This window comes from Anabas testudineus, chromosome 5, assembly GCF_900324465.2.
Source record: "Anabas testudineus chromosome 5, fAnaTes1.2, whole genome shotgun sequence".
Taxonomy (NCBI): domain Eukaryota; kingdom Metazoa; phylum Chordata; class Actinopteri; order Anabantiformes; family Anabantidae; genus Anabas; species Anabas testudineus.
Window position 1 is genome coordinate 23,204,144 of NC_046614.1, and position 21,810 is coordinate 23,225,953.

The 21,810-nt window shown below is 39.1% G+C and overlaps 1 protein-coding gene across 1 annotated transcript; it reads left to right on the top strand.

Annotated features, from left to right (window-relative positions):
* Positions 1–15,247: 15,247 nt before the first annotated feature.
* On the top strand, positions 15,248–19,470 carry LOC113153174 (U6 snRNA-associated Sm-like protein LSm3). The gene is made up of 4 exons (XM_026346655.1): positions 15,248–15,294; positions 16,037–16,147; positions 16,328–16,423; positions 18,571–19,470. The coding sequence occupies exons 1-4, from the start codon at positions 15,274–15,276 to the stop codon at positions 18,649–18,651; spliced, it is 309 nt and encodes a 102-aa protein (XP_026202440.1). The 5' UTR covers positions 15,248–15,273; the 3' UTR covers positions 18,652–19,470.
* Positions 19,471–21,810: the final 2,340 nt, after the last annotated feature.

Here is a 21,810-nt window from a genome sequence, read left to right on the forward strand (position 1 = left end):
AAACCCACCGAGTTATTGTAGATTGACTGACAGATTGACAGGAGACTTTTATTAGATGATTAATTAGCAGTATCCAGTTATTGGAGTTCAAAAGGATTAAAAAAGGCATTTCACCAAAGCAACTTTCAAACATAATACTAATTCTCTAATAAGTATTCATACCTTTGTTATTGCTGCTGTCAGCCTAATGTGAAAAATGTGTCATAGCAGAAACATGTTGATTCAGTTTGAAATGTAAAAGCACTCCATGATATCATGACATTTAGTAGTTGAACCTTGTTCTTTCACCATCATACAGTACATAAAATTCAGTTAATGTAAAGATGACTAATTTACTCCATAAACCAAACAATAAATAGTAATTAGCAAATGTTGAGTGCAGTGCTACTTGTGAGAATTAAGAATCCTTTCTATCTCTGTCTGACATGTCTCCAAACAAAGCTGAACACATCTTGTAAGTGTGGATTAAAATAACCCACCAGGAGGCCACGCTGTCACCAGCTCAGGTTCCTGGCATAGGTGTGTGTGTGCTTCAGGTTCCCCCGTGCTAACAGCTGCTTCACGTGCATGCTCTGATTACCCGCTGAGCATGACAAGGCTTGAGCAGAAATAGATCTGCCTAGCAGTAGAAAACCATGGGGAAGGTGTGAGCACAGTGTGTAATGATATAAGTATTTATACATGACATAATCAGAGGAAAGGTGCTTTTTATACTGTATGGGAACCGTGAGTCACCAGCTGAATAATCATGTGGTGGACTCTGCTCTTCTTTTCCTCACTTACAGTAAAGAGCAGTTTCAGCTGCTGCTCTGACTTTCTTAAAGGCACTTTGGTCGTTTCCAAACACTTGTTTGTTTTCCTGATGGCTGATGAATCTGAAAACAGATGTTTTAAATTGGTTTTGTGATTTGTGTGCTTCAATAGGCTATAAAACTATACTGGTGTCCTGATGTCTCGTGTGCTCTTGCTCCTCTAAGTAAAGCTGGATGTTCCAATAGTGGATATGATTATACAGTTACACTGGCTCTTTATGCAATACTCTCTGTATTATAAACTCACGTGTTGTTATCATTGCCCCAGTTTCAACACATTGCTCACACACCAATGGCACATAGTTGGATGTATTTCCTGCTCCAGCACTAAGCCTCTTCAGTAAACTTTTGTGGATTGTGTGTGCACATTTTCTGTAATTGTCCATTATTTCCAGGCTCTGCTGAGGAAGACACCGGTCACCTATAAATAATAAACTGTTTAAAGACACAAAAAAAGCTCGGAGGGGCAGTTTTTACCCAGTCACAGTATTATCCACTTCTTGCACATCTCAGTTGTGCTAGAAACCCAAATGATTAAGCTGGTTACCAAACATTACATAACATCTTTGTTCTAATGTTTTTTAGACTCTGGTCTCAGCTAATCTCACATAACCAGGCTGTTGCTTTACAGAACACACCAGGGATTTTATAGCAAAATCAAAGCAAACTTAAAAATGATCAATCATTCTTTGAAGTTGGCATTAATTGCAGTTTTCTGAGATTGACTGATTGATCTGATGTAATTGAGTTTACATGAAATTAATGATAAAAAGTTGTGAACATACTGAGTGAGTAGGAAACAGGATTTATGAGCTGGACTCAAAGCCTTTGTGTTGAATTGCACACACATCTGTGATCCCTGCACGTCACACTGTTAACTCTGGATTTTACTTTTTTTACTTTAACTACTTTTTGGACAAAATAAAATAAAATAAAATAAACAGCTGTTTCTGCTGTGAGGGGATATGCATGAGGGTAAAACAACTACAAACACTATAATCACTGCACAACTAAAATACAGTCAGTATCTGATCAACATTTTCTGTGGGCAGTGAGTCGAGTTGGAGAAAATGTGATGCATGACATCAGTATCTAAAAATCCTGATTACAGCATTGTCTGTATTATCCAGCAGTGATAGAGTTACTTGTCTTGCTCATATAGGACAATAAATTTCATGTGCATTACACATTTTAAACACCTCGTGCAACTTGTTTGCTCTTGTGCAAACCTGTGGTAGCCATCATCACCAATCCTCATCTCAACAGGAAGAAAGGCAGAAAATAGGATTTTACAGCACACAAACAACAGACAGTGAGATGACTCTTTCAAGAGTTTTTTACTTGCGGGACAACTTGCTATATTTACTCACACATTACACTTTCTATATTTTTCTCGTGCGTGGTTCTCGCTTTCATAATTTGAATATTTGTGTCTAATTGGTGGATGTCTTTTTCTGAGACTGCTGACGCCATCGCCGCAGGAAGGCGAGCCAGAAGTGAGATCTCATTACGGGTTGGTTCCTCTGTCCAAGCAGAGTGCCAGTCTTGGCAGAATGAGAAACCCGATGCGACGGCACAGCCTGTGACACTCACATGCTCACACACATTTACACCTCTGTACTTGTGGGTGCCCTTAGTGACATACTGCGTTCATAGCTTTGACTATAAAATAACAGGAACCCATCCCTATTAGAATTTGGGGCGTCATATATGACTTGATTCAGCTTTATCAAGGTTTTGAGTTTATCTTTACAATTCATTAAAAGAATTTCTAAGACACCTTCTGTCTTGGTTATTTATGTCTTTACCTCCCCAAGATTCCCCCGTAGTACTGGAAAATATGGAAACCATCTCTGACTATTCTACACTTTATTTAGCCCTGTCAAACACCAAAAAATCTAATTCTTTCCAGGAATGAAAATGCATTGCGCCCGTATTAGGAGTTCTTCTCCAGTTAAATCCTATTAAACCATTGCAAGAGAAGATTGTACAGTTGTACAAGTGCCAGCCAAACTTTAAGTGGCTGGCACTTAGTAGTTTTAAGTGAAATACAATGTGGAAAATATGATACAATTTTGACATTTGTGGTTGTTTCTAGTACTTATTCAAGGAGCCTAACAGTCTCCTTATGGCCTCTCGTGTGTTGTTTTTGTCCTCTGCATTGATTTGTTTCAGTAGGTGTTTAGCTCATTCATTTTAAAGAAACTAGAACTAAATTACATATTTACAAAAGTGTCCTCAAGTCTACAAATCTGTAGATTGACTACTGACTGGTCCTCATAAAATACACGTTTGGACAGGGAACAAACACATAAACACAGCCTGAACAGGTCAAAAAATACACATGGATATGCTGTCCAAGTCCTACTGTGAGAAAACAGATTGGAGTCAGTGTGAGAGGAGAACATTTCTCTGGATGCTCATTATGATGATGACATCATTGTGCAGCCACAGTGATGAACAATGTGTTCTCATCCAATTCTGGTGAAAAGAGAAACTGTCCCTGGCTCTGGGTCCTCTTCAGTCTGGCTCAAATGATTAAGCTGTTACAGTTTTAGCTTGCAATAAAAACAACATGTAAACACACTAAACTTAGCTTTTTTTCTGCGTAGTTTGTTAAATTATGTTGTCGTAGCGATGCAATAGTGATACAGGATAGAAAAGGGGCCAAAAATGGTCATTTAACTGTGTCCACCTCGTCCGTCAATTCACTGCAGTGTCTATCCGCGCATTATCAGCAGGAACAAAATCTGAATAAAAAGCATTTGGCATTTAATAAAGATACAATGAGCACAAGTCCAAGGCCAGTCCTCACTACCTGCCATTGACATGTTGCAGTTTATTTGCCGGAAACAGTTCTTCAGTAGACCCCTAGTGGAAATGCATGAAACTACACCTGCACTATCTTCACCTTACAAATCTGCACAGCTGAAAGTCTTTGTTTACTAAAATGTAACCACAATCTTTCCCTAACATTAACTACAGTCCTTTGTTGGACTATGAATGGCTTAGGTGTGACAGTTGTAGGCTGTGTTACCACTGTTGTCTCTGCTGCTGTTAATAAAAGGAGTGCTTCATTTATTCAGAATAAAAACCCCATTGCCTCTGAACATAATCCAGTCAATAGGTATGTTGTCACCGCAACATCATTTTTAGGAGACAGAGTTGACATGAGTATTGTGCTTCTCTGAAAACCTTGGTGACTGTTAAAACAGTCACACAGATCTGATTAAATACTCAAACACACTGTGGTCCAGTGCATTGTTTGCTTTTATTATCCTAGATGTGTCCACGTGTGCTAAGGTGAAGTGATTGTACATGGTTTAGAAATCCACACACGTGTGTGTTACTGTGAGGTCTCACATTTCACTACATGTCAGCAAATAAAGGGCCAGATCAGGGCAAAAATACAAATGTCTGAGATTAACAAGACTGTTTATTACTGGGTCACAATTCCTAGAAATGTTGAAACAACCAGCAACTTCACAGGGCGCCTTTAAATATTCTGCAAATTATTCTACAAAAGCAGCAAACACGTTTATTGAAATTCTTTCCTGGAAGGTAGAAAACCAGCTTTGTTTTGGGAAAGGTTCAGTAGTGACGTGATTTGTATCTAAAACTATTTGCATGGTATTTTATCTTATTTCTTTTCAACCCCATCTACAAGTGTATTTTCACAGCTTGCTATTTTCTGTACAGGTTTATTACGAAAAGTTATGGAGGCTGCAGAAATCATCACCTATAATTATTTTTTTTTTAGAGAGAGGGGACAGGGAAGTGGGACAGCAGCAGATCAGAGCGTGAAGCTCTGTTCACAGCGACGCCGTCACCCAGGCAAAAACCAGCCGGAGACAGAAATAAACCTGACAGGCGTTCTTTAGTTTTGCACTCGTCGCTCTGTTCAACTGTGAATATGACACAGCTGAGTCACACAGCAAAGTGTGTGATAGAGAGAGAGATTTGCTAATGTGCAACTCATTTCTTCATGTGCATGTGTGTGTGTTTAGCTTTTCAGGTGTATGTTCACACGTGTGTGTTTATCAAGAGAAAAACCTAATAGGATCAGTCAGCTGCCGTCCTCTGTCTTGACAATACATCAGTGCACCTACGCACAGCTCTTTTTTCAAATGTGTTTGTGAAGTGAAAACCTAACAGCTTGTCCTTGTTTCCTGCCATAGGTGAACTGAAGTGAGCGATGGTGTCTCACCACTGAGGTACAAAACATAATCGAACCAGCTAATATAGCGATTTGTGCAATGTGTTTATTCCTCTGTTGCATTTACAGCATCAGCTTAGTGCTCTAATAATGTCTTTGCACGATTTCATTAATTTTCCAACTTTCTCTCTTTATCTCTTCTCTCTCCTTATGTTCTTCTTACATAGTTTGTAAAAGCAATGATTTTCCTTGTCAGCAAGCAGCTATAAAGAGATTTTTCTGCTACTCTAGGCTGTCCTGCCATGTCTGTCTTTTCTTTTGTGTTTATACTGTACTCCTGCACAGCCACAGCTCACTCTCTATTGGTCCCTCATGATGTGATGGATAGATTTGTAAAACAGCTGCAAAACTTAAAACTAAAGTGTTTCATCAACAGCACAAACATCAATTTTCTCAACATATAATCTTTCTTTCTCTCACTTTTCTCTTTCTCATTCCTGTTCCACTGTGAAAAGTAGGTGAATACATATGTGTACAATGAAATGGAAGATCTGTCATTTCCTTTTTTCACTGATTGTGATGAACTCAGATGCATCTTGTGGGATTTCTGGAGATTATGGATTATTTTACATATGAATGGTAATTGTCCATTAATTACTTTTTCATGGGCGCTTCATGTTATGTTTATTATTCTCATATCACATTGCCATATCTAAATTATGATGTGTAATTATTAGAAGTATAGTGACACCTTCATTAATCATAATCTTTCAATATCCAGGACTTTGCATAATTGCCGGGCATCATCTTGTTGTCTGGAGACTGGGTTGCGGCTACAGACAGAGACACACAAACACACATAGTGAAATATACAATAGTATCCCAACAATTCTTTCTCTTGCACTTCCTCCTTTTGTCATCTCTTTTTTCATCTGTCATTCACCTCTTTTCTTCCTAGTGCTGTTGTTATTGAAAGGGAAATTAGTCGGAAGTCGAAGTCTTAAAATAGAGATTAATTCAGTGATCTCCGAAGCAGTGTTGACAAAATGTATGACTTACTTCCCATCTTCCCCTGCCATAATCAACCTATTAAATGATTTTGTAATGGTGGAAGATATTTGATGACACAGTGTTGTAGCTGACTTACTGTAAGTGCAGCAGTGCAGTCATATCCAAACTCATTAGATAATGGAGCTAAATTGTGATGGGGTAGAGAATGCCTTTCTCAGCTCAACTTTCTTTACACAATGTGGGATAAAGTATATACTCTAGATGTGATACATCTCCTGGATAGAAGCCCTCACTTTTAATCAACTGGAAAGCTTCAACAATATTTCAGTCTTATTACAACTATTTAAATCATCTGGCAAGTGGATTTTTTTAAAAACCGGTGGAAATGAGTGAAAACTAAGAAAGACTGCTAAGTCATCGTCTTTATGCAGTTTTGTCGTAGCCATTACTCGTTTCTTCTGCTGCTCTAATGTAATGCAGTACAGATACAGGACAAATCCACAAGGGAGGATGACTGCAGGGGCTCCCAGTATACATTATACAACCCTAATGCAGGATATATGCAGATCACATGCATGCCAGATAGCAACAACAACCAGTCTAACAAGCTGCGTAATAAATGATCCACTCATTCTCTAACAAGCTCCCCTGCACAGAAAAATATTGCTGCTGTCAAATATGGTTTTAATATATTCATCATGTGCAGCTACCACAGTCACGTGCAACCTCTCGTTCTAGTGCTTATTGGTCACCACCTCTCAGTTTTAATGAGCAGCCCATGCCAGAAAAGCCTTCCTCTGGATCAGTGCTCTTCCTCATTGTTTGCTTTCAAAGTGTGCATTATCTAACAAGCTGTAAGATAAATGATGTGTCAGTTTTTACACAAATATCTTGATAGCTGGAAAAATGTAGCTGTTGTGATGTGGCGTTTGATATATCGCTGTTGTCAGATGAGAAGAGGACACACCTCTATACAAACATAGACAGCAACATTCTGGCTTTAGGGATGGAGACGTCAGTCTCACAGTCCACCATGTTAGTCCAGACAATGAGATCACGTATTAGATTCATTCTTTAATGCTCGTATAGATGGAGTGAGGCCCTTGATTTCTTCCTGAAAGTGATATTTATATTGCAGCCCATCCACCAACATTATCATTGATCAAACCAAACTTGTCTCCTATTGGATACAAATCTAGAACTGAGTGTAATGCATACAAAAAGATAACTGTTGGCATTTACTACAATAGCTGTGAATGGTGGAATCAATAGTGCAGTCGCTGTTCGATGGAGACACACTGTCGGTGTCAGTTTTCATTCTGTCATACTCTGGGCCAAAAAAAAAAAACTGTCTACTGCTGTGCGGCGCCGCTCCACCAGATCTGGCTTAGATCTCTGATATATTAATTAGTCTGCATAACGAGCCATTAGTTATTACAAGAAGACACCTCCCATGCTCTGGACAAACCCGGAGCTGTGTGTGTCTTTGCATGTGTGTGTGTGTGTGTGCTGTGTGGTTTAGGGTCAGGGAAAGCGTCGTACCTAGGATGGTCCTCATAACTTTATAAATGAAAATGTGTGCGTATCTATCTCTAAAAGTGTGTTGGCCCTCTGACTGTTGTCTTTTTCTGTCTTTTGGTCTATTTCTGCATGTCTGGCTTTGACATTGCTGGAGCACATTAGCATTACAAAGAGACAGTTAATGCCTGTGTGTCTGCTGCGGCTCCTTAGAGACGAGCTGCTGAACCACTAACAGTCCTTGATTCCCAGATACTTGCACTGATATTATTAACCTGCTGCTGGACTGCTGTCTAACAGTGGGATCTGTGCATATTCTGCAGCATGTGTGGGCCTAGTTTCTAATAAACAGTTGTATCCAGAAGTGTGAGACGAGTCATATGTTTGTGAAAACCTAGAAATAACCAAAAAGTCAAAGGATCTGGAGACACGAGAAGCTGTAAGACGACGCATCTGTAAACCACTGATCAGTAAATGACACAAGGCCAAACTCTGAATGAAGCGGTGCCTATGGTCAACTGTGAAATCCATTTAGAAGAAGCTGTGTTTCTCAGTGTCAACAAGCCAAATGAAGACTAGCTACTTTCCTAACACGCCCCCACGTGATGTGGGTAAGGTTTATGTTATGGTACCTAAGGGGAAACACATTCTGACAGGCTTCAACACCACATCCTCAACATCATCTGCACAACTTTTTGTGGAACTGTTAACAGCATTACACTCATTCTGCATTTGTTCCCAGTAGACTAGACTCATATTTCACACAAACAACAAGAGGTCCTTGTCAGGTGAACTGCGTCAGGCACTTCAATAACATACTAATTTTTGCATCCGTTTATGTCACGCAATCAGCAACAAAGTTTTTGTGCTGTTAAAAATTGTCAGAAATACTGACGGGGACTTAAATCAGGGATCCCGGCAGATAAAGGAATCTGAAGCAAAGCTTTTACTTCATAGTTTTTTACCCAATTGAAAGTAACATCCCTTCAGCCCCAAGGGGTTCAATATGAACAGCTCCATTTTCTCTGCTCAGACTTCCAACCTTTCCTTTTCTTTCCTTCCTAATATAGTCACATTTTTAAATGTGACTGTTTCTATCACCTGTCCTCTTGTCTTGTCTGTCTTTATCTCCTATTCTCCTCCTCATCTTTCATTTCCTTTGTTCCTCCTCACTAATATAGGAGATGATAGCAGCCTATGCTCACACACAGCTATCATTTCTCCCTGCTGTAATTCATATTGCTCCAAATAGCTAGCAGTGGGTTGCAGCCTAAATTGCTGTAACTCCCTTATCCATAATGGGTTTCTGTCACAGAAAGCAAATGCACAGAGAGCACTTGACCGAAGAAACCAGAACATCATCAGGTGCAGGAAACTTCCGTGGCCTCGCTATATTCCACTGTAATTTACTTTGCTGCATTTTTTTGTAGAAAAAAATGGTGTAAAAACAAATCTATGAGAAAAACAACAAGGAAATGGGTGCACATGTGTCCCTTATGCTAAACATCAGAGGGTTTTGACAATGCTACTTAGATACAGTAGATACCCATTTACATTTAGCTGCTTCAGCTTAGCTTCAGATCGATCAGATGGAACAGCTCTCTGATGTGATGGTAGCTCACAGGTTCAGTTACTTTAAAATCTCTGTGTCCTGTTGAAGATTTAAATAATAAATGACGGTATCCACACACAGCTGTGCATAAAGAACACTGAATCTTGTAGATGTCTCAGTGTGTGCCTCTGCCAGCGAGTTGGTCTGCGGAGAAGGGGTAAAATACTGGTTCAGAGAAAAAAGGCTGGGTAAAGGTTGCATTGTTAGTTTTTTGTTTGTTATCGCTGTCCTCTGTGACAGAATCATCACTCAAGTATCATCTTGTACAATAAACCTTTGAATTGTACCGTCTTTGTCTGGCTGCATCCTTTGGTCCAAATATAATGTCATCACACTTTCATCCCTGTAGGTAAGAGACCAACAAGTAAGAGCTTGTGTGAAACAGTTGTCTTGCTCACAGTCCATTAACACCAGTCCTTTACATGGATGTTGCGCTATTTCACCTTTCCCTTCACTGGATCGATGCTGATCTGATCTGAAGTGCATATAATAGCTGATCCCTGCATCATTTGAATCACTCCAAGTGCTAATGCAGCCTGACATCTCTTATTTGAGAGATACATGATGACAAGATTACAAATTAATTATCGTATCATTAAATGAAATTGACTGTGTCAAACACTGTTTGTACATTTAGTGAGACTGTACAGCGTCCTGGACGTTGCACGGACATTCATTATCCTGTCCACAGTTTGTGTCCCTGCATTGTTTTCTGATTTGGTGCTGCTGCTAGGACACTCGTTCAGAAAGGCAGCGCTGTTTATTGCTTTTCTTCCATTTTGGAATGAATGATGAAGAGTAGTTGTTAATGGGTTGTGTGTTTTCCCTGCAGACCTCTGAAGGGCCTGGCATCTTCAGCTCCTCCTCAGCTCCTCCTCAGCCTGTGTTTTAAATAGATCCAGTAGAAATAGCTACTGAGGAGACAAAGTGTTCTGAGATCAGTGCATGTGAATTCAGTGTTTGTTGTTTTTTCAGTTTCATACATATTAGCATGTGCATGTGTACAATTATGTGTATTTGAGTTTGCTTCATTGACTTTGACTTCATCCATAATTAAATCCATATAAATCAGGCTGTCAGTGACTGCTGTAATGTGAAGGGGTGAATGACACTTTAATGACAGCAGGGCTATTCTAAGGTCAGAGCGATCGAACAGGTATGCACTTTCATCACTCACATTCAACTATTAATTATTCCTCTTCTGTACTATTCTCTGTGTGTTTCAGCTTTCATCTCTTGGCGCTCCTTCTACTTCTTCTTCTTGACAGTTTATTTTTAGATGCTCAAACTGAATCATCTTTTATAAACAAGAGGATTTTACAATGTGCGGAAAATGTCACAGTGTAAACACAGCCTCAGCTGTTCCACTGCGTCTGATGGAAAACTTCACAAATTAAAAGAATCCATTTTAGGTGATCTACATGTTCATCTTCACAGAACATGGGTTGGCTTCTGCTTTTTGTGCCTTATTTTCAATTTGATTTCATTGGCAGTTTTGATATGAATTTAAAAAATACAAAACTAATAAGGTTTGGGCAGTGAGGAGTGATGTCACATTTGAAGTGATCACAGTACGTCAGTGGCTGATGATGAATACTGACTTATTGCTATGAATCTGTGCTCAGTCTGAGCCCTAAACAATGACGTCAATCAGGAGACAAACGCTAGTGCCACAACACTCAGGTTAGATTTGACTTATTTTTAGGTTTGGGGAAACCTGCCAGCAGGGTGCTGACACACGGTGACATGGTTTTATGTATTGGATTCATGGCTTTGATTCATGTTTAGCCAAGTTTTGATAGTTTAACTCAATGAGTTGTGCTTTGGCCGCTTGTTCATTGTGAGTTTATGTTTATGATAAACGTTTGATTTTTATGAAGGACAACCTTTGTCACATAATGAATGTGTTTATTAACGTCACATTTAATTAATTCCACCTTGGAAATGTCAGAATGAGAAGTTGCTCAGTGCAGCAGCAAGTGACCCGATGTCCTTTAGAATAAGGTCATAATGTATAATAATGTCCCATCAATCACTCTGTCAGACCAGGTGCCTTGTTATATGAGTCTGTCTCATTTCAGAAGAAAACCATTCATTTGACCTATGAAAAGTGACACAATGACTAAAACATGACGGAAAAGTGCAATTAATGAACCAAAAACATCTAAATAAGCAAATATGATGATGAGCAACCTATTTTTCACTTAATGGCTTCTTAACTACACAAGCAATTAATCTCATGCAAAAAGCAGAAGCAATTCAATACGGCTCTGAGAGCAATATACCAATATGTGGTATATACCTTAATCCATCTTTGAAAGTATAATGAGATGATTCTGTTTTCATTGCAGAGTGTTGTCTTAACTGGGTCACTGACAGAACATTACAGTACATTTAAATATAGCCACAGAGAAAAGGGAGCTGAGTCCCAGCAAGCAGCAGAGCTGGTGGCAGATTTCTTTAGCTGCATCTGTCCTCTTCCAGATGGAGAAGATGTTATTCGTGTGAATGCGTCAGAATGACTAATCTTCTTGAAACAATGCAGATGAGCAGTGTGGGTGACGAGGTGTGGATCTACTACATGTGAGTGTTTGAGGTGGTGTGTGTGTGTGTGTGTGTGTGTGTGTGTGTGTGTGTGTGTGTGTGTGTGCAGGATGACAAGCTTGGGCAGCTGCAGCTGGTTTAGACCCCTTAAACTCTGAGCTCTCCCTCAAACTCAGTCAATGCAAACACATTATAAGACATAACATTTTGTTTCTTTGTGTGTGTGTGTGTGTGTGTGTGTGTGTGTGTGTGTGTGTGTGTCAAGCTTTTCTTTCACTTAAAAGATGACCTCTAATTAGACTCTAATAAGCAGCAGCAGGTTAAACGTGTTTAAACGTGCACACATCATACTGACCAGTAAATCAGTAGCACATTAGTATCGCTTTGATCCGGGTCAGGTTTTGTCTCCTTCTTTTTTTATCTCATCTCTAATCTGTGTTATTCATAGTCTACTCAACTAAATTGAATATGATGTTCTTTTTAAAATAAAGTTCATTTAAAATGTCCCTTAGTAAAATCATTTGAGTGCCTTTTAAGAGTACAGTAACACAGCAGTTTAAAACACTCGTTCTATGCAATTGTTCATTTCTCTTGGAACCGACCTGCGGTCTACAGCAGGAGTTTTTATGGTCTAACACTGACCCGCTGTGGTCGGCTTTGAAATTGCATCTACCTGGTCTTCCAACTATAAGCCACTGTACTTCAATGTACATTGATACAGCACTTACCTAGCTACAGTATGAAGAAAAGCTATTTTACAAAGTTTGACAGACAAAGGAAATAATAAATGTAGGGTACTGGTTTTGTGTAATATGAGACTTTAGCTTTGTATTTCAAGTATATTACTCAGAACTAAGCGACTGTCAAAGTCTGTCTTTGGGAAATCTTAAAAAGGATGGATTTGCATTGGATTCTGGGTAAACCCAACTCCAACGCCATTTGTTTATTTTTTAGGCTTATTTCAGGTGCTCCTATATACCACAAGTTACATATCAACATTTATTAGCACTGAAAAGGACAGACAACCTGTGAAAGTGATAGAATAACTTTATTTAAATCATATCAGTCTGCATTACATAAAGAAATTCCACTCACACAAATAAGATAACAGACTGCTGCAAAAACTAATTTAAGTTGTTTTATCTGGTCAAGTATTTATAACTACCAATGAGATATTTGTGTTCTTGTTTCTTTTTAATGTCAGTGCTTATTACCACCCATTCAGAAAATGTTGAGTGATGAAGTGATGTCCAGTGATGAGGAACAGTGGAGGGAGCATCATGGTTTGGGGCTGTTTGCGGCCTCTGGACTTGGACACTAAGTTATCAAGGTATCCTACAGGATAATGTCACGGTGGCCGTCTACAAGCTGAAGCTGGCTGGTACAGCAGAACAATGATCCTAAACACATAAGTAAAGGCACCACAGAATGGAGAGCTTTTCACACCTTACATCCTATAAATATGTCTGAGCTACAGCAGGTCTGAACTAAGCTACAACTGCAGAAAACTGTTGCCACAGTGACCTCAACTTCTGTTCTTCTTTGGTTGGTCGTGATCTTGTGGCTGGACTCAAACAAGCTGGTTCCTGTTGGATGCATTAACAGAACAGATATAGAAAAACAGACATGTAAAGAAGAAGATGGATGCACATATCATCCCTAATACAATAGTACAAGTGTGTGTGAATTAACGATTAATTGTAAATGTCGCTTTCATTTTCCCTCTGTGCACTTTTATCTCTCCTTAAAGCAAATACACTCAAGTGTTTTCATAAACTAGACATTGACAGTAAAGGACGCTACTGTGTGAATACTGGCTGTTTTGCCTACACAAGCCAAATTATCTTTAGTCTTGATCCACGTGTTAACTGTGTTCAGTGTGTAGCAGGGATCTCTTCCACCACAGAGCCACTCTGCAGCTGAGGGTGGAATGGGCAGTACCACTGCTCTGCTCTGCCTCCTCTGCCTGCACACACACCCAGTATGGAGCACTGGGCTGACTGGGAGAGGAGGCCCATACAGAAAAAAGGAGGACAAAGAAGATGCACAGAAGATGCTTCAACTTGTAAACAGTAAAATACAAATAAAGTTTAATGTGCATTAGATTAAAAACTGTAAGTCTGGAGACACTGATTGACCCATGAAGCAAGTTTATTAAAAGTCAAGCCTTTTTCACTATTTTGCTTGATAAACAACTGAACCCATTAAGTTTTACACAAATGTTAATGTGTAACACCTAGTGTGCCAAACATTAAAAACCTTTTAATTTCACCTTTTACAACATGCTGCAGGGCTCGTGTGCAACACAGTACAGCATAGGCATCTGTAATAATGGCCATAAATGTACTTTGTATTAGGCTATGTGGAAAGAAAACAAGCCTCATACATAGACAAGAGAGAAAAGAGAAACACACTTCTAAACTGTGAGTGGCCACATTTGACTGACGTGGCATGTTTCATCTTATGCCAACAAATCTTCAGACCTAACTACATTTATTCACTTTTATTATCCACAGCAGCTAATAGTACAGCATTATTAGCTCTTAACGGGAATTCACATCACTGCTGAGCGACATCCTGATTATAAATCAGACGTAATAAACTTAATTTTAGTTTTGCGAAATCAGACAAAAGGCTCAAAAACAACTGTGATGTTCAGAGAGACAATGAAACTAAATCTGAGGAGTTAGAAAAAGGAGAAGTTTGGGGTGAAATACATGCAAATAAATGCAAATCTGTGTATCCCCAGAGGGGATAATAAAGTGAAGCCACCTACCACTGAGCGGTCCGACAATCAGCTGCGCAACCAGCAGACAGAAGAGTCTGGAAACAGACAGCGCTGCGAGTGGTGGAGCGGGTTGCCAGGTCTGCACTTTAACCTTCCACCACACGTCGGCAGTGTGCAGTGGTGGAAGAAAAGGGGTCAAGTTAATCATTACAAAACACGAGGATTAGAAATACAGAGGTTGGGATCTAATGCTGACTAAAGAAGCAGCCATCCTCTATCATACAAATACAAATTTAATTCTTAAGATCACCATTTGCTATGTTGTGAAAACAGTCGTCTTCAAAGTAAATACATTTGTCAGAAGTGGAGTACAACGTGCAATATTTCCTCCTACTATATATACAGTATAGCATAGAAATAGCCAACAGAATAAAAATACAAAACTCCAAACAGAAGGACGGTACTTCTTCTACTTCTTATATGAAGACTCACTGCTGCTGTTTAAAAGCAGGCCACTATTTGTTATTTATTATTATATTATAACCCACTTACTATGTTTCAGTGTAACCAACCTTCTTTGCCTGAACCTCTCTGATCGCAGTGTTTCTTCTGTTGTATCCTTTATTTATTTCTTATAAAGATAAAGATAACAGCAAAACACATTCTCTGTATGCTCTCATACAAAACAGATTCTCATTCTAAAGTATAAAATTACATACAGATAAATTCAAGTAAAGTTTTGTGTCAATAACTTGTGACAAATGATTACAGATAAATTATCTACACACAGACGTGCAGGTTCCTCTTCTGCAGCGTTTTCTGAAAACGCGGTTTTTCCCTGAGCCTGGCAACATGCGCACCGGACGCACTAGACGGCGCAGACTCAAAAATCATGGCGGACGAAGTTGAGCAGGTTTGTGCAGCTGCGTCCAATTTACTGTTTTTCTTTCACATAGCATTCATGTAATTATCAATAAAAAGGGCAACAGACACGTTTACTCGTGTTGATATTATACTGTGTTTATCGTGTTACTTTATTTATGGTTTACCTGAGAATATTGCGGTGGGGCCTACCAAACAAGCTAACCCTAGCGCCAGCTAAGCTAACGTTAGCCGGGTTAGCTTGTTAAAGCTGCCGTCAAAATAACGAAACGTGTTTGAGTGGTGGTGAGTTCAGGTTAACATCGAATTTAGTATAAGAATAAAACAAAATAACTGGACTTTTGAAAACACAAAGATACTGCTGTTACACTCTTTGTGTAGTTTAATGCTAAAGTTACTGCAGCTGGACAGTTACAGGTTTGTTTCGCTGTAAACTGATGATTTTAAAATAGCTGCTTGTTATTTTCTTTGTCCAATTTAATAAGCTTAACATTTTCAACTCTTACCTCTCCCATGTCAGTTTTTTATTTATGATCATAGGTGCAACTTTCTGTGTAATTTGTTTTTTGAGTTTTCTTGTAAAATACTGTTAAAACACTGACATCATAGATTTTCAAGTGATTTATCCTCAATAGAAACACATGTTCTGTCTCATAGTGATTTACCCAAAGCTTTGCTACCTTTAATGGAGTTATGGAAACATCAGTTTACTGAAATGCCATCATACGGGCAGTCATCATACGTCTAACTAATGTCTTTTACATGTGCTGCAGCAACCAACCACCAACACAGTTGAGGAGCCCCTCGATCTGATCAGACTCAGTCTAGATGAGAGGATCTACGTCAAGATGAGGAACGACAGGGAGCTCCGGGGCCGACTGCACGTAAGCTATAAACACAGCATCTGAATTAACTGTTTATAAAGACTAGAAAAGTGTGTAGGTTTGTGATGTGTGTCTCTATAATTTGGACTAGCTGACCAGAAATGCGATGGGGGCGTAATGGGGACCTCTTTTTAAGCTTTTGCATGCTCTCCAGTTCATGTTTTTGGTTGTCTGTCACAGGCTTATGATCAGCACTTGAACATGATCCTGGGTGATGTGGAGGAGACAGTGACGACGGTGGAGATTGACGAGGAGACTTATGAAGAACTGTACAAGGTACAACATGAAGCTGTTTCCCTTTCCTGAAACACTACAGTAATGCTGCTTTATCATTGTACTCTACATTAGCAGCGCATAGATCCAGAAAGTATTCATAGTGCTAAACTAAGCACTAACTTTTTCCTCATTTATATATTACTGCCTTATTTCAAAATGCAATTGATTCGTTTTACCTCAAAATTATACAAACAATGTCCCAAAATAACTAAATCACATGTAGGATTCACAGCCTTTGCCACGAAATTAAAAATTGAGCTCTGGTGCATCCTGTTTCCACTGTTCAGCCTTGAGGTATTTTGACAACTTGATTGGAGTCCACCTGTAGAATATTCAGTTTATTGGACATGTTTTGGAAAGACATACACCTGTCTGACATACAAGGTCCCACAGTCTACAGTGCATGTCAGAGCACAAACCAAGACATGAAGTCCAAGGAATTGTCTGTAGACCTTCGACAGGACAGACAGGGTTCTATCGAGGCACAGATCTGGGGAAGGGTCCAGAAACATTTCTGGAGCATTGAAGGTTCCACTGAGCACAGTGACCTCCATCACTCGTAAATGGAAGAGGAGACCGCTCAGCACCTGGCCAATACCAGCCCTACAGTGAAGCATGGTGGTGGCAGCATCATGCTTTTCATCCCTGATAAAAACCTGTTCCAGAGCGCTTTGGACCTCAGACTGGGCCAACGGTTCATCTTTCACCAGGACAGCGACCCTAAGCACACAGCCAAGATAACAGAGTAGCTACTCGATAACTCTGTGAATGTACTTGATTGACCCAGCCAGAACCAAGACTTGAACCTGATGGATCATCTCTGGGGTTGAGAGGTTCTACAAAGTAGAACGGGAGAAACTGCCCGATAGGTGTAGATAGGTGTGCTAAGCTTGTAGCATAATACTCAAAAAGACTTTAGGCTGTAAGAGACAGTAAGAGACTGTGAAACCTACATACATGTGATTATTTATTTAGTTTTTTATTTTTAATAAATTCGCAGAGATTTTAAACAAACCTCTTTTACATTGTCATTATTGGGTATTTTATGTAGAAGTTTGAGGACAACAATCACTATGATCCATTTTGGAATAAGGCTGTAATATAACAGAATGTGGAAAAAGTTTAGCACTGTGAATACTTTCTGGATGCACTGTGTTATACATACATGTGAAGTACTACATGTTTATATAAATGTAAATAGACTATATGCAAAGTATCCACAAGTTGTGACATTACCGCTGACATGAGTGGACACAGTTCTCACTGAGAGTTTGAAAGACAGAATTTGCTGTGACTTTAAATGGTGGCTACAGATAAAAATGTTCAGACCACCTTATTTACTGTGGTATTGCATTAAAGCTACAGTTTGGTTAAACTTTAATGGAACTTCCTGTGCAGCACAGTGCAAACAAATAACTGTGGCAAAGAACACAGATCATCCATCTAGAAGTTAAAACTTCCTTAACCAGGTACAGCATGGTGGTTTTCAGATACTGTGATAATAAAATGCATGCAAAGGCCTTCCTGCTAGATTACTTTTTAAGGTATTGCAGTGTTTCAGCATCTGATAAAGCACATTACACATCACAATGCATGAATGTGCTACTGTAACTCGACGTCCTGAATTACAGTTTATGTTTAACTGGTAGTTTAAATCTAGAAATGCAGAGTTTAGAGTCTAGACTTGTGCAGAGTTTTAACACCGGGCTGTTTTTGTAATGTGTGAAGAAGGAGATATGTAGAACAAAGTTCTTACAAATGCAGATTATCTATCTATCTTTCTAGTTTCTCTGTTAAATGCCTTTTTGGAAAGTTTATAGTAGTATTAAAGAATATTTTCATAGTGACTTTTCTGTGTACAGTTCTCCTTGTTGTGTGTAGGTTTCTTCCCACAGTCCAAAACATGCAGTTTAGTTAATCAGTAATTCTAGATAACCTGTAGGTGTGAGAATGAATGGTTGTCTGTGTCCATGTTCAGCCCTCTGATAGACTGCTGATTGGTCCAGGACGTACCCCAGCTGTCACCCGGTGTCAGCTATGATTGGCTTCAGTCTCCCCCCCCACAACCCTTTAACAGAATAAGTTGTATAGGTGTTGAATGGAATTCACTCATAGTAAAGTAAAAACATGTTTTTCTATGTTTTTAGTCGACCAAGAGGAACATCCCCATGTTGTTCGTCAGAGGAGATGGCGTTGTCCTCGTAGCCCCGCCTCTCAGGGTGGGCTAACCCAAACAACTTTCTGTGGTTAAGGAGCATTTGTGACCATGGGGAAGCATCTAACCCCAGAAATCATCAACCCCTCAGACTCTTAAGTCAATATTGTGCTTGTTGAAGGTCAGGAACTTTATACATTTTCAACCTCCTTTTGTTGAGCTGCAAAAATATAAAACATGTTTTGAGAAGGAAAAAAGTAAAACAAAAAAAAAAACCTTTCATGGAGCGAGAGAGCCTGTTTTTATTTGAGCAAATTTATTAAAATGATTTAGGCATTATGGTGAATTCAGGCCATTCAGAAGATTTCAGTTCTGTTTCTGCAATATTTAATTTGACTTATCTTAGTACAGCAGTGAGTAAATCCCCATGATTTTAGTTGTTAAGTGAGGATTAAGTGATTCTTTTAAATCACCACAGGGTTTAGTTACCTCCTGTTTCAAGTCTCTGCACATACCAGCTCATCCACCTACCAATGTGTCGTTGCGGTATGAAATAACTGAACTGCTTGAGATGTGTATATTTGATGAGACTCTGTAAAACAGTATTACCACAACAAACGAAGCACAGGAGTTTTATGATTCATCATTTTGAAATTATTCACCAAGTGAACTTTTATGTTGCTTCAAAGTAAAAGTCTACTCCAAATCCGTGATCTGTGAACATTTGACAAGTCGTTTGAGTTTCTGTTTGATGCTTTCACTTTAATCTTTTTATATATATATTTTTTGTAGTATTATGTGGGATTTGGCGAGTACATCATGTTCAGATGCGTCAACACTTGTTTTCATTTAGTTTTGGTAAACTTGAATAAAAAAGATCATAAAAAAATAACTTGAACTCTTGTGTGGAAAATGAATGCTCTATCAGGAGGAAAGGACAAATGGATAGTAATGAATTGTAGTTTTTAATTCTCAAAGTACTACTGTGAGCAGTAATTCAAAGACTGAAATACCTGGTTTGGATAGGTGATGAACCAGACCAGGTACAACCTATTACATTTGTGATCACACACACCTTTGTACTTTCTTTTTTTCTTATTGAACACAAGATGGCAGTGTAGATCTGAAAGAGACACGGAGTCCTGCTGTTCTGGCAGTAACAGTGATGGGGATGAATAATTGGGGCTGAATCATTAGAGTCTTCTGTCCTGAAGTCTGATATTTTTACATAAACCTGTTTCAGGATTTTCAAACACAAGAACACATGAATGATGCAAAATAGTCCAACTTTTGCACATCTTCCTGTGACCATGTTAACACCTCTGGACAAAAGGTCAGGTCTCCTCGAGTGGATGTGTGTCTTTACCCAGGTCATTGGTAAATACAGGTTAAAACATGGAAATCTCTGCTATCTCTGTGTCATTCTAGCAGAGGTGTTTTTAGCACTGTCCACTGTCCTCGCTGCACTACCTGTCTCCCCACATCACCATCATTGTCCATTATCACTGTACAGAGCTGCTGCTGAAGGAGCAGTGCTGTAATGTAACATTAAAGGGACAAGGCCTTAATGCACTTGAATGTTGTGCTCAGTGTTGTTTTGTCTTTAAGTGTTTGTAAATGAGACCGGTTGTAGATATTAGTCAATCATAGCCATAACAATAAAAAAACAACTTGAGGCAACACAGCTAAAATATGAAAATACTTCCAACTCCAGTTTAACTCAGTCAGTACAATAACCAAGACATAATTAAAATGAAACACAATAAAACAGACAATTTGAATAGAGTAGTTTTACAAAAGAAACTTAATGATACAGTGCAGGGTTTGTATTGTCCAAGGTCAAGATCACTTTTACTTTCTCGCTAAAGACAGATTGTTTTTGATGAAGGGAAACTGTTGCAAGAACTTGAAACCATCACAAAAAAAGTATATGTAAATGGTTGAAGTCTGAAGGTTTCACTTCTCTTTCTAAATTCCCTTTTTTTTGTGGTGTGAGTGCTTCCAGAGCTGGCAGCAACCACAGAGAACTGGATGCAGCGTGGCAGAGTTCTCCCCCTGTGGTCAATTGTGCTACTATAAAAGACACAACTATAAAACTATTGTTGTTCATGTGATTTCTAAAGAAATGAACAACAAAACCTGGACTTTGCCGTTGTTCTATCGCTCGTAAAACCTCTGTAATACAGACCAAATGTGTTTACAGAGTTTTAAAAATATATTTTCAAGTAATCCTGGAAATAATAAAACTTTGTTAGGAGTGTAAGTAGCAGTTTAAGTTTAGAAGCACTCAGAGTTATGAGAGGTACACCATCAGTGCCAGATGAACCTTGCTTCTCAGAGTGAAACACAGGTACAGAAGCAAATTCTTCAAATTAGTCCTGTTTCCTGAGGACAGTCCCTGGTTGAAACTCACCATAATGTTGGACATTCAGTAACTACACATCTAATGAACCTAGATATGTAGTTTAATTTAGATAAGGACACAGTTTATGAAGAAAGTAGACAGTGAATGTAGCAGTGAAATCTTCATTCTCTCACCACTTTGTGATCATCAGCTCACTACTTCATGCTTCACATGTCTTTACACTTGTGTCAGAGATATTTTTTAACCTCTAATCACCAGAGCTGTGGAGAGATCAGGCCACATCGCTTAGCATTCACACTCAGCCTAAGAATGTCTCTGATGTTGCTGAAGTTATTTTTTGCTTCTGCCACTTTTCCTCCAGCCTCCAACAGCAGCACGGCCTCCTGGTCTCGTCGTTTTTTTATATGAGGTGACTGAGTGGAAGGTTTCAGGTCTGCTTATTGCCTGCACAGAGAGAGTGCAGGTTAGTTAGTTATGCTAGTTCGTAAATGATGAGCATACAAATGCACAATGAAGAGACCGATGTTGCAGAACTGTTGGTTTATTATGTGTTGGTTCTCAATGGACCCACTTCCATTGATATTGAGGTTTTCAGAACCACCGTTTAGCCCAACAGATGGTGTTTGTAGATTTTCAGTGAGGCATAGGATCAAATAAAGGAAGCTACAGACGCAGTTCTGCTGTGGCCTCACAGCTGTGTGTTTTTTTACAAAAGAAACAAAGTGACCCGTGAAGTCTTCATTTGTCCCAGAGCTGGAGCAAAGTGCAATAATCCGCACCTTTAATGAGCTGGGTAGAAACTGTAAACTTATTGACTTGATATGTGTCCAAAATATTTTCATTTCCACTTCCTAAAGCTGGATTCAA